General features: G+C 41.2%; 1 protein-coding gene and 1 non-coding gene across 2 annotated transcripts; one reads left to right on the forward strand and one right to left on the reverse strand.

Moving 5' to 3' along the window:
- Positions 1 to 8,386: 8,386 nt before the first annotated feature.
- Positions 8,387 to 8,770, reverse strand: LOC125496532 (uncharacterized). Its single transcript, XM_048642018.1, has one exon. The coding sequence runs from the start codon at positions 8,768 to 8,770 to the stop codon at positions 8,387 to 8,389; it is 384 nt and encodes a 127-aa protein (XP_048497975.1).
- A 4,451-nt stretch (positions 8,771 to 13,221) lies between these two features.
- Positions 13,222 to 13,328, forward strand: LOC125497156 (small nucleolar RNA R71). The gene has a single exon (XR_007273796.2). It is a non-coding gene; the product is annotated as a small nucleolar RNA R71 (small nucleolar RNA).
- Positions 13,329 to 13,613: the final 285 nt, after the last annotated feature.

Here is a 13,613-nt window from a genome sequence, read left to right on the forward strand (position 1 = left end):
CAGCATCAGATAGCTACTAGATCAAAGATGTCACTTCGAGGATAGAACAAACAAAGATCATCACTTCCTTTCAAATATCTAAGGATCCTTTTGACGCTGTCAAATGAGATTCCTTAGGATTTGATTGGAATCTAGCACATAAACCAACACTAAAGGAGATATCAGGCCTACTAGCAGTTAGATAAAGTAAGGAACCAATCATACCTCTATAGAGTTTCTGATCTACGGACTTACCACTTTGGATCCTCATCTAACCTTGTTCCTGTTCCTATTGGAGTATGGTTGTTTTGCTTGATCCAGCCATATTTTTTCAATAACTCCTTACATATTTTTGTTGATGGATCATTGTTCTCTTTCAGTTTGCTTGATTTGCAAGCCGAGAAAGAAGTTTAATTCTCCCATCATGCTCATTTCAAATTCACTACGCATTAACTCAGCAAATTCCTTACAAAGAGATTCGTTAGTTGCACCAAAAATTATATCATCCCATAAATCTGAACCACTAGGATGTCTGTTCCTTTGGATCTAAAGAACAGGGCCCTATCAACTTTTCCTCGTATAAAATCATTAGAAAGTAAGAATTTTGAGAGTCTTTCATACCATGATCTAGGAGCTTGTTAAGCCCATAAAGAGCTTTATCTAGCTTATAGACAGGTTAGGAAGATCAGGGTTTTCAAATCCAGGAGGTTGTTCCACATAGACGTCTTTATTAAATACCCATTTAAAAAGGCACATTTGACGTCCATTTGGTACAACCTAAAACCCATGAATGCAGCAAAGGCAATCAAAATTCTTATTGCTTCTATTCTAGCTACAGGAGCAAAGGTTTCATCGAAGTCAATACCTTCTTGTTGATTAACCCTTTGCTACGAGTCTGGCTTTGTTCCTTATGACTGTTCCATGCTCGTCCAGCTTGTTCCTGAAGACCCATTTCAGCCCAATCACCTTTTGGTTTTTAGGCTTGGTCTCAAGATGCCAGACCTTGTTCCTCTGGAACTCATTCAGTTCCTCTTGCATGGCATTTATCCAGTCAGCTCCAGAGGGCATCATTGTGATCTCGAGGTTCTGTCATAGACAAAAAGGCTTGGAAAGCACAAAATTTTTTCAGTTGGGATCTCGTTTGAGTTCCTTTTTCAATATCACTTACGATTAAATCCAAGGGTGGGATTTCAGGTGTTTCCATGGTCTTGGTTCAAATCTCTTGTCTCTGCTCCTCCAGCTTGAGGATCTTCATTAGTTTCATTTTCTGGATGAATTTCTTCTGCCTGTTCCTCCTGTATGACAGGATCAGGAACAATTATCTCTTCTTCAGGAATATGCTTTTTGTCGGTACCTGCAGGTGTTAGTTCCTCATCAAGTTCACTGACTCCTCAGAACGAGTCAGTCCAATTTCAAAGTCATTTTCATGACTTGTTCCTGCAGGAGTTAGTTTCATGAAAAAATATGGACACTTTCCTCAACACACATTGTTCTTTGTTGTAAACTCTATATGCTTTACTATTTAAAGCATATCCAATAAAAAAGCCTCATCACTTCTAGCATCAAACTTTCCTAAATTGTCTTTACCATTGTTATGTACAAAGCATTTAAACCAAAGATTCTAAAGTATGAGATATTGGGTTTTCTTCCTTTGAGTAGCTCATAAGGGTCTTCAGACAATGGGTCTCAGCATGACTCTATTAATAATATAGTACGCCGTGTTTACTGCTTCAGCCCAGAAATTCTTCGGAAGATTGCTGGCTATTATCATTGTTCTTGCCATGTCCTCCAAAGTGCGATTCTTCCTCTCCACCACGCCATTTTGTTGTGGAGTCCTAGGAGCTGAGAAGTTGTGATCAAGTCCTTCATTTCTGCAAAACTCATCAAATTTGGAGTTTTCAAACTCCTTACCATGATCAGAACGCAAGTGCTTAATTTTAAAACCACTTATTCTTTTGAGTTCTTTTAGCAAAGTTTACAAATTCATCAAATGTCTCTCTTTGCTATGAAGAAAAATAACCCAAGTGTATCTTGAAAAATCATCAACTATAACAAGTACATATCTCTTACCAGATCGCTTTGGATTCGAACAGGGCCACATAAGTCCATATGAATCAATTCAAGAGGACTTTGTGTGCTTACCATCTTCTTTGTTGAACGAGGATCTAACTTGTTTTCCTTTTGTACATGGTCCACAAAGTTCATGATTTGAGACTTTGATTGTTGGTAGACCAACAACTAAGTCCTTACCACTTAGCTTCTGGAGCAAAGTCATACTTGCGTGACCACACCTTTTATGCCAAAGAAGTGGTTCATTGTCGACGGCACTTAAACAAGTTAGATTGTTCCTAGGAACAAGGTTAGGTCAACAACATAAGTGTTTCCCTTCCTAGTTCCTTCCGAATCTTGGTACCTGTTCCTGTATACTTACTACACAACACTCATCAGTAAAGAACATTTTGTGACAAAATTGAGAAATACTAAGTAGATTGTGTTTCAAACCCTCGACCAAAAATACATTATCTATGGAATGTGACTTAGACTTTCCTACCTTACCTATAGCTACAATATTACCTGTAAGATTGTCTTCGAAGGTCACAGTTCCTCCATCATAGGCTGAAAGTGAGAGAAATTTCTTTTTATCTCCTGTCATGTGTTTAGAACAACCGCTATTGTTCCCCCTCACTTTAGCCTGTATCCAAAACAGTTAGTTAGTGGCAGGAACCCAGTCTGACTTCGGTTCCTCTGTTGGGCTTGTATTTCTCTTAACTTTCCACACTTGCTTAATTAAGCGAGTGTTCATCTCAATATGTTCTTCTCTGGAGGAACAGTCAGACACTAAGTACCACTGTTCCCACAGTAAGAGCATATTCGGCTGCTTGGAAGATCAACATATTTTTTCACTTTGTTTTTCTTCTTGTGATTGAAACCTAATCCATTTCTTCCTTCATTTTTATACTTTTGTATCCATTTTCCCTTTAAGTACTAGATACTCATTTAAAACTTTTTCATGTTCGAACTTTAACTTTTCGAACTCGGATCTGGTATTTATAGAGGAACTGGTTCCTTCAGGAACAAATAGTTTCAATTCAGCCATCTCCATATTCAAGAAATAATTTTCATTTTTAGCATTTTCAAAAGCTTCTCGAATACGTCGGTTTTCATCAAAAACTTCAAAGAATCTTTCTCAATATTTGCATTTACTGTTTTAAACCAATTTGAATTCCTTTGGTGACTTCTAAGGCTTTTCAAGATTTTCTTCTCAAGCAAATAGCCTTGTATTCATCCAAAGTTTCCAAAAGAAGTTTTATTAATTGATTCTTTGAAAGTTCTTTTAACTCTTCTTCAATAACATTAATGCGTACCTTAGTGCTTGGCAAGTCTTTTTCATCATCTGTTTTTGCCATAAGACACAAATGAGCTGTTTCCTCTTCAGGTTGTTCCTGCTCCTCGTCTGTATCGGATTCTCCCTATGCAGCAACCATGGCCCTTCTCATATCAACTTTTGAGAACGGTTTTTATTGTTCCTTTCCCTTCTCCTTGTATTTTCCTTTGCCCTTGTCCTTTTCCCAAAGTGGACATTCCTTTATGAAGTGGTCAGGACTTCCACATTTGTGACAGCTTAGCTTCCCTGGCTTTTTCAAGTTTTTTCCTTTGTAATTCTTGTTGAAGAATTTCTTGAATCTTTTCACGATCAATGCTGCCTCTTCATTATCAGTTTCTGAATCCTCTTGATCATCAGACTTGAGAGCGAAAGCTTTAGGTCTACTAGAGTCAACTTCATGAGTTCCTAGATGTATTTCATGAGTCAACAAGTAACCGGAAACTTGCTCGATATTGAATGTGGTGAAATCTTTTGTTTCAAGCAAAGCAGTGACCTTTGCCATCCATTTGTCATCCTGAGGTAGACTTCGTAGTACTTTTCGTATTTGTTCCTCTGGAGTGATAACCTTCCATGGGGATTCAAACTCATTTATTATGTTAGAGAACCTTGTGAGCATTTCTTGGACAGACTCCTTAGGCTTCATTTGAAATAGCTTATATTTGTGCATGATCATATCCATTTTTGATCTCTTGACTTCGTTTGTTCCTTCGTGAGTAACTTGAAGAAGTTCCCACATTTGCTTGGCCGATTTGCATCCCATGATTCGATTGTGTTCATGGGGACCAAGGCCACAGTGGAGAATCTTTTTGGCCAAGTTATTCATTTCCATCTTATCGAAGTCATCTTTATCATATTTGGAGAGAGGTTTGGGGATATCTTCACCTTTTTCATTTTTCTCTATGACTTCGAAGTCACCAATCTCTATCACTCTCCGAACTTGATAATTTTCAGCCTTAATGAAAATTTCCATATGATTTTTCCAGCATGGATAATACTTGCCATTAAACATAGGTGGACGCTGAGTTGAGTAACCTTCTTCCAATCATTCTCCTGATGTGTTCATCATTTCCAGGAACTAGCTCCTCAATGTTAACTGATTTTTGGAGGAACCAGGCTTTGATACCAATTGTTAGTCGAGTATAAACACTTAAGCAACTACAAGAGGGGGGGGGGTGAATTGTAGTTGGGGAGATTGTCTAACTTTTTGCGGAAATAAAAGAATGTTTATCTACGAAAGAGATAAATGCATAAACTAGAAAGAAATAAGAACACATGAATTTTTACAAGGAAAACTTCCTAGGCCCAATAGGAAGAAAAACCTTGACCACTAGGGATTTTAACTCAATTCTCTTTAATAACATTAGGCCAAAAGACTCTCTTTTGTACAACATAAACTCGGACCTACTCTGTTCCTCTAGGAACTGGTTCCCTGTCAACTTGTTCCCCCTGAACAGTTGACTTTCTCTCTTGACTTCACTTGAAGTCTTTTCTCTTTCTCTCTTCTCTTTCTCTTTCTCTTTTTCTCTCGAAATGATTACAGACTTAGATTCACTCAACCCAATCTATAATACACTATGTAATAATGAAAGAAGAGTAAAACTGAATATACTTTCACAAAAATATTACACTGGAAATTCTGAAAGTATTATTCTAAGATCGTTACACAAAACTATTTCTAGAAGACAATCTTCCCATGATCTTCTCCATGAACATAGCAGTGGAGCTGATTTTCAGCCACACTCCTTCCACAATCCAGCCGTTGTAAGATACAGTTGGGAGTTATGCGGTTGATTTCCACAACTCCCGCTTTCACACGCGCATCCGTTATCCCACGCGTCATTAGTAGGTGGGTTGTTGTGGTTCTTAAAATCTAGGAACTACCTACACTTCTCCTCTTTAGGCGTTGTTAGTTTTGCTTTTGATGGCTCTTCATCAAGTAACCTATCTAAATAGCTGCGCACAAACTAACTTCAAAGCATATTATGGAATCACATAGTTTCACAATCTTTATATTCCATAATATAAACGATTTGTAATAAACACAAATAAAGTTTAACAACTTAATTTTTGATCAACCTCTTAATCAATTCTCGATATGTTATTAACATATTATTTGTGATATCTAAAAGATTAAAAACCTAAGACAAAAGAATAAATCTAGATTATAAACTAAAATAAAACAAGAACGACTAAATCTAACAACATAAAATTAAACTAATAGCACACAAATATAAAGAAACTTAATTAACCAAAGTTAATTATTTGTCATTATCAAAATAGTGAAACAACAGATAGTAAGACGATTAGTGGGGATAAGGACAGAAAAAAGGCTCCTCAAATGGCCCTTCTCGAGGGTCGAAAGAAGCAGGATAATGGGTATGGTTAGGGTAGGGAGGCTCATGTCCAGAGTGGACATTGGCGAGGTGAGTGCGCCAAGCCACCCAAGACACATGGTCAAGGTCGGTGCGGATACCGGCAAGGGTAGCATTAACCGCACGGTGATTGGCCTCCTAAGAGGCCTGCATTTGGGCTATGGCCGCCATGATGGAGCCCATATCGAAAGACTGAGAGGAGGAAGGTTCGGCCACCTCACTCTCAGGAATGCGGTGGTCGGGCGTCGGACCTCTCGGAGCTCGTAGAATGCCCTTCACAGGGGTGGACTGAATGAAAGTCCGATAAGGGACATCCTGAGGTGGGATATGGGAACAGATAGTCCAACGGTTTTCATAGTTAGCGGGGGGTTCCAGCTGAACCCGGTGTTCATATAACAATAATGTTGCCCCCTACAAGCCAAATGCAGTTTGGCTTCATGTAATGGCGCAAAAATTTCATCTGCTGCAGACTCACACCATCCAATTGGTTGGACTGACTAACAGTAGGCACGCTAGCTTCCAAGCGAGCCAGATCATCGTCCAACTCGAGGTAAAACACTATCCGGGTGATCATTCTACCACAAACAATCTCCCCAGATACCGTAGTACCCTCCCCCCGAATCTCCTGCAGTCGATTAAGGAAGAGAGCGGCAAAATTAATTCGGGCACTATGGTGGGCCCCGTCAGTGGCCAACAAAAGAACCAGCAACTCTTCCTTCCTCAACTGCCCGACTTCCTGTTTAGGAAAGATGTATAAACCAACATCCTATGGAAGTAACGGAGAGCGATATGGATGATCTCCGATGGTTTGGACGAGTTCGTCCGAAACGGATACGTGCCATTGGTGATCTTAGCCCACCATTCCTGTTCGTTGTACCCCTGCCAAATGGTGCCTAAAGGGGCATCACAAGGGCACTAGAATCCATCCCAAATGCTTCACATAATTTGTCGAAAGAGAGTGTTCTAACTTGATTAAAAAGACGACATTGAATAGTTCGAACACCCGTGTCCGCCTCCCTGCTTATATTCAACGTACTCAAGAATTCGAGAGTAAGCTGATCATAAGTAGGTTCACGGACGGTGAGGAAGTTCGATAGCCCTAGATTATCTGCCATCTCCCTTATCATCGATTCGATATTAAGGTTGACACAGGTAATGTAGTCATAGAACTTCGTGGGACGAAGTGTGCGCTCGGAAAGCCGCGTGAAGATTTGCTTATGAGCCGCATTGGGAAACTTCATAAAGGGGTAGGGGATTAGAGCTGGAAGAGGGTCCTTGTGAGGAGGACCTGTCTTAGCTCTCTTAGACCGAGAGGATGATCCCTCGCCACTGCTTCTTCCCATGGTGGTAAAAGAAAGTTTTGTTTTTCAAAAGGGGAAGGATAAGTGACGGTCCGTTTTAACGACACATCACAAAACTGACTCTCCACACAAAGAAGCACAAAAAAAAAAAACAAAGGGAAAGAAAAACTAATCCTAACATCTACTAGCTAACCATTCTACAATCAATAGCAACCAAGTTGCTAACAAGCAAGAATTATAGCTACTTCACGATTTTCACCACTCATAAAGTGCTTTTCCACACAAATTCACCAAACTAACCACAAGTTGTGCAAAATAATCAACAACACTTATCAATTCATGCAATGTATTTCACAAAAATTCAGAATATCATGAAATTAACACAAAGAACATGAAATTTTACTTGTTCATCACAATATCAAGCACAAAATGGAACAAATTTCATGAAGAATAAAAAATTAAAGGAAAAACAAGCATGCAATCAAAAAGAAAACACAGTAGAAGTCCATATAACAAGATTATAGATGAAAAACAAGGATGAGAGGAAGATTTACCAACATGGAGATGAAAATCCCCAAATTTGAAACCCTAGAAATCAAAACCTTGTAAAATCCCCAAATTTTGTGCTCTTGAGTGTTGTAGAGATGAAGGTGATGAAGATTCCGGTGAGAAATTGGGTCGGTGGTCGCCGAAAAAGTGTGTGGTGGCCAGATCTAGAGAGTGTGAAGAGAGAGAAAGTGAGTGAGTGAGAGAGGGAGTTCGAAAATATGAGGAGAAAGTGGGGGTGAGTTCCGAAAAAAAGAAACCAGAAAAGGGGATTTTTCGCTCAGCCGGGTAGGTGCGGGCGCACCAAAAGCAAAAAAAAATTCCGAAAAACGTCTGGTGCGGGCGCACCAGACCATCCTATTTTTTATGGAAAATTTTTTTAAGGGCTAGCGCAGGCGCACCATGACAAGGTGCGGGAGCACCAGACCCTTCTGTTTTATTACACGAAAGTGCTGCAGGATCTGGTGCGGGTGCACCTACCTTTTTCTGGAATTTTTTTTGTCAAAGGTGCGGGCGCACCTGGAGGAGGTGCGGGAGCACCTACCTCGCCTGTTTTTTTCTCGAAATTGTTTTTGAAAGAGGTGCGGGAGCACCGTTCTAAATTTTCGAAAAATTTTAGAACGGTGCGGGCGCACCTTAAAGGGGTGATAAATCATTCGTTTTCACTCCTCTTTTCATGAAAACCAAATGTCCCAATCAAAAGAGAAATAAAATTAAATAGAAGAAAGGGAAGAAAAGAAACGGGTTACCTCCCGTGTAGCGCTTGTTTTAAGTCATTAGCTGGAGTAAAAAGGATACGTCCGTCATGAGAGTCGCTCGGGTGAGTGAAGAATCAAACAACCAATGAAACCAACGGCATGATTATCATGATAGAGCTTCAATCTCTGACCGTTCACCCAAAATGGACCGTTCTCACCCAAAACCTCATAAACCCCATAGGGAGTAGTCTTCAACACTGAGAAGGGACCCGACCACTTGGACTTTAACTTTCCAGGGAAGAGCTTTAGTGTTGAGTTGTACAACAAGACTTTGTCTCCATCCCAAAATTCTCGTTGTTGAATCCGGTGATCATGCCATTTCTTTGTTTGCTCTTTGTATAGTCTCGAACTCTCATAAGCGTCAAATCGAAGTTCTTCATGCTCTACTAACCTTTCTTTTCGAGCGTCACCCGCCAAATGAAGATCCATGTTGAGCTCTTTAACTGCCACCAAGCTTTGTGCTCTAGTTCAACCGGCAAATGACATGCTTTGCCATACACAAGGCAATAGAGAGTGGTGCCTATAGGTGTCTTGAAAGCCGTGCGAAGAGCCCAAAAAGCATCATCAAGCTTCAAAGACCAATCCTTTTGTGTCTTATTGACCACTCTTTAAAGGACGTTCTTAACTTCTCGATTTGAGACTTCAACTTGGGGGTGATAAGGAAGACCGACTTTGTGATTTACCCCATACTTCTTCATGAGTGCTTCTAGTTGCTTCTTGGCAAAGTGTGAACCGCCATCATTTATCAACTCACGGGGCACTCCAAACTGAGGGAATATGATCTTTTTCAGGAGCTTGGTCACAACTTTGTGGTCATTGGTGGGGGAGGCAATGGCTTCAACCCATTTTGTCATGTAGTCGACCGCAATAAGAATGTACACATTGCCACATGAAGGAACGAATGGACCCATGAAGTCGACTCCCCAAACATCAAATGGCTCAACCTCGAGAATGTCTTGTTGATGCATCTCATGTCTCTTTGTGATGCCACTACTCCTTTGACATCTATCTTAACCCAACACAAATTCCCGAGCATCCTTTTGCAATGACGGCCAAAACAGACCACACTGGAGCACCTAAGCAACAGTTTTGCTTGGTCCACTGTGCCCTCCACATGCCAAAGTATGGCAATGATTCAAAACCGATGCCATCTCATGATTCGGGACACACCTCCTAAACACTCCATCAGCACACTTCTTAAACAGGAGCGGGTCATCCTAATAGAACCTCGAAACTTCTTTGAAAAACCGCTTCCTTTTGGGAATTGAAACCATAAGGCTCAATCCCACAAGCCAAATAGTTCGCATAGTCAGCGAACCATGGAATCTCATTGTTCAGAATGGCGAATAACGCTTCTTCTCTCAAATCTTCTTCGATAGGGATCTCGTCCAGATCCAAGAGCTTCTCATCTAGAGGGAGGCGATCAAGAAAGATGGTCAGCTACCACATTCTCCGTCCCTTTCTTCTCTTTCATCTCAAAATTGAACTCTTGAAGAAGCAACACCCACCGAAGGAGCCGAGGCTTGGCATCCTTCTTACTCATCAAATAACGGACCGCAGAATGATCCGTATACACCACAACCTTATTACAGGTCAAGTAAGATCGGAATTTGTCAAATGCAAAGACTACGACCAACATTTCCTTCTCCGCAGTTGCATAATTCCGTTGAGCATCATCCAGAGTCCTACTTACATAGGCTATCAAATGAAGCCTTCCTTCTTTTCGTTGCCCAAGAATAACTCTCACTGCAAAGTCACTAGCATCGCACATTAGTTCAAAAGGCAAGCTCCAATCCGGAGCTTGCACAATGGGGGCAGAAATAAGGGTTTTCTAAGAGTTGCGAAAGCCTTAGTACAAGACTCATCAAACTCAAAATCTACATCTTTTTGGAGTAGATTCGTCAATGGTTTGGCTATTTGAGAAAAATCCTTGATGAAACGCCGGTAAAAACCCGCATGTCCAAGGAAAGCACGAACTCCCGTCACCCAGTTCGGTGGCGGAAGCTTCTCAATAACTAAAACCTTTGTCGGATCCACTTCAATGCCCTTTTTCGACACTTTATGCCCAAGGACAATGCCTTCCTCGACCATAAAGTGACACTTCTCCTAGTTCAGTACGAGGTTCGTCTCTTGACACCTCTTCAACACACATTCAAGATCAACCAGGCATGTGTCAAAAGAGAACCACAACCCTAAAGTCGTCAATGAACACCTCAATGGAATCTTCTAGCATGTTAGAGAAGATTACTGTCATACACCTTTGAAAAGTGGATGGGGAATTACATAAACCAAAGGGCATCCTTCGATATGCGAATGTCCCATACAGACAAGTAAAGGTGGTTTTCTTTTGGTCATCGGATGAATGGGGATTTAAAGAATCGGAATAACATCGAGAAGAAAGAAGTGTGAATGACGAGCAAGCCTCTCCAACATTTGGTCAATGAAGGGAATGGGGAAATGATCTTTGCTGGTGGATTTGTTCAGTTTCTGTAATCAATACAGACTCTCCACCCAATGACAGTCCTAGTGGAGATTGTTTCTCCTTTCTCATTCTCAAGTATAGTCATGCCTCCCTTTTTTGGAACCATGTGAATCGGGCTCACCTACTTGCTACCCGAGATAGCGTAGATGACTCTCGCATCATGCTGTTTCATGATCTCCTTTTTCACAACCTTTTTGAGGTTGGGATTGAGCCTTCTCTGATGCTCGATGGAGGAAGCATTACTATCGATGACATGGATACGATGCATAGTAAGAGAATGGCTTATCCCCTTAAGGTCATCAATCGAATACCTAATGACATCTTTATATATTTGTAGAATTTCAATCAATTTGGATATAGAGATGTCATCAAGACTCGAATTGACAATAACAGGATAAGTGCATGCATCATCAAGAAAAACATATTTGAGAGAGGAGGAAAGGGGTTTGAACTCTACCTTTGGAGGAGGCTTAGAACACTCCTCTTTGTCATTGGATGATGTAGCTAGAACCTCAAACGCTTCATTTTGTTTCTCCTCAAGGGTAGTGTCAAGAAGCATGGAGAATTCGTTCACCTCTTCCATGTCCAAGCTAGGGGCTTCGGTGAGAGTAGCATACAACTCATCCCCAGTATGAACCACACTCACTGCGTCCTCTATCTCATCTTCCATTAGACTTACCCGACAAATTCTCTCCATCATAGGTCTCTTCAATGTCTTAGAGAACTCAAACACAACCCGCTCATTAGCTACCTCAATCGTGATTGTATCATTTTTGTAGTTTTATCACGGCACCCAATGTCTTTAGAGCTTCTCTTCCAAGAATAAGAGGAGTCCCCAGGTCTTCTTCCATTTCCATTACCGCAAAATCGCATGGTACAAACACATGCCCAACTTGAATTGGTATATCCTCCAACTCACCACAGGGACTCTCACAGTGCGGTTCGTCAATTGAATCGTTTTGCGCGTAGGATGAAGAGGAAATTCAAGGTGCTTAGCAATAGATAGAGGCATCAAATTGACATTCGCTCCTACGTCGGCCAGTGCACCCTTAGGCTCTAAATCACCTATCTTCACCGGCATGGTGCAACTCCCGGGATCTCTTTGCTTCTTGGGCATGGTTCGTTGCACAAGAGCGCTCACTTGGTAGGGTAGGGAGATAAGGTCATCTTCAAGTTTGCGTTTGTTGGAGAGAATCTCCTTCAGGAACTTAGCATAAGCCGGCATTTGGGATATAGCCTCAAGAAATAGGATGTTAATTTGCAGGTTCTTCATCACGTTGAGAAATTTAGTGAACTTGTCAATCAGCTTTTTCTCAACCAACCTTTGAGGATAGGGAACCGGAGGCACATAGGTCTTGGTTGGTGGAGGTGATGGCAATGTAGTTGTATCACCAACTTAGACTTGTGGCTTATCTTTTTCCACAACTTCTTCTTTCTCAGTTTCCTCAGCTTCATCCTCCTTCTCAACAACTTCAACTTCTTCTTCCTTCTCTAACTCCCCATTACGCATCTTAGGACCCTCATAACTTGTTCCCGACCTCAAATGAATGGCTTTGGGTTGATGGAGGTTGGGGTTAGGGATGGGTTGGCCCGAAAGTTGATTTGTGAGGGTTGAAGGATTCTTCTCGGCTACTTGGGTGATTTGGGTTTCAAGCATTTTGTTATGGGCTTATAGCTCATGAAACCTTTGCTCATGATTTTGGAGAATTGGAGAATTTCGAGGGAGGTTGGATCGGGAGAACTATAACCAATGGAGGATTAGAGGGAGGTTTTTGGGTATTGGCCCTTTGATGTGGAGCTTGGTAAGTCTTTGACCCTAGTGAGGATGAACCACCTTGGTTATAGTTTTGGTTATACCCTTGCGTATACTCTTGGTTTTGAGCTTGGTTATACCCTTGTTGAGGTTGATTCCATCCTTGTTGAGGTTGGTTGAAGCCTTGGGTGTAGTTTTGTTGAGGTTGTCTCCAACCTCCTTGTTGATTGTTTCTATACCCTTAGTTTCCTTGATACCCCTCTCCTCTAATTTACGCCACATGCTCCGAATGGGTACCTCCACAATAAGAAGTATCATGGTTAGTACCACCACAAATATCACAAGAAAAAGATTTTACCTGTGAAGGATTAGATGAGGCAAGATTGATTTTAGAGAGCTTCTTGTTAAGTTGGTCCATCTTGGCTTAAAATTGATCCATGGGGTCTAATTCAAACTTTCCTCTCTTCTTGGGTTGAGCACCTCTTCGTCTTCCACCCCATGAGTAGTTCTTGATCACTTCCTCTATAGTGGACTCAAGTTGTTCTTGCTGGATCTTAGAAAGTTGACCTCCTGCTCAGCATCAAGGTTGGCCCATGATATAGGATCAAGACCATCATAGAAAAACGTATGAGGAGGTTTTTGTTGAACTCATGGTGAGGGCATGAACGGATCATCTCTTTGAACCGCTCCCAAGCTTCTGCAAGTGTCTCATCGTTCTCTTGCTCAAATGAGAAGATCTTCCTCCTTATGTCTGCAGTCTTCCACTCCAGGAAGTATTTCTTCAAGAAGGCCATAGTGACTTCTTCCCATGTAGTGAGGGAATTAGCAGGCAAGCTCTTGAGCCATGACTTTCCCTTTCTGGTAAGAGAGGATTGGAACAAATGCATCTTGATATAATTAGGGGAGATCTCAAGAAACTTGTCGAGATGGTCACGAGGATCCTGAAATCCGATCCCCCACAAAATTGTTCTGCTTTCACCATCTGAGTATACTGAGGGTGAATGCTGAAATTTGTAGTGGTAGTGGGGAGTCGAATA

Source organism: Beta vulgaris, chromosome 4 (genome assembly GCF_026745355.1).
Source record: "Beta vulgaris subsp. vulgaris cultivar EL10 chromosome 4, EL10.2, whole genome shotgun sequence".
NCBI classification, from domain to species: Eukaryota; Viridiplantae; Streptophyta; class Magnoliopsida; order Caryophyllales; family Amaranthaceae; genus Beta; species Beta vulgaris.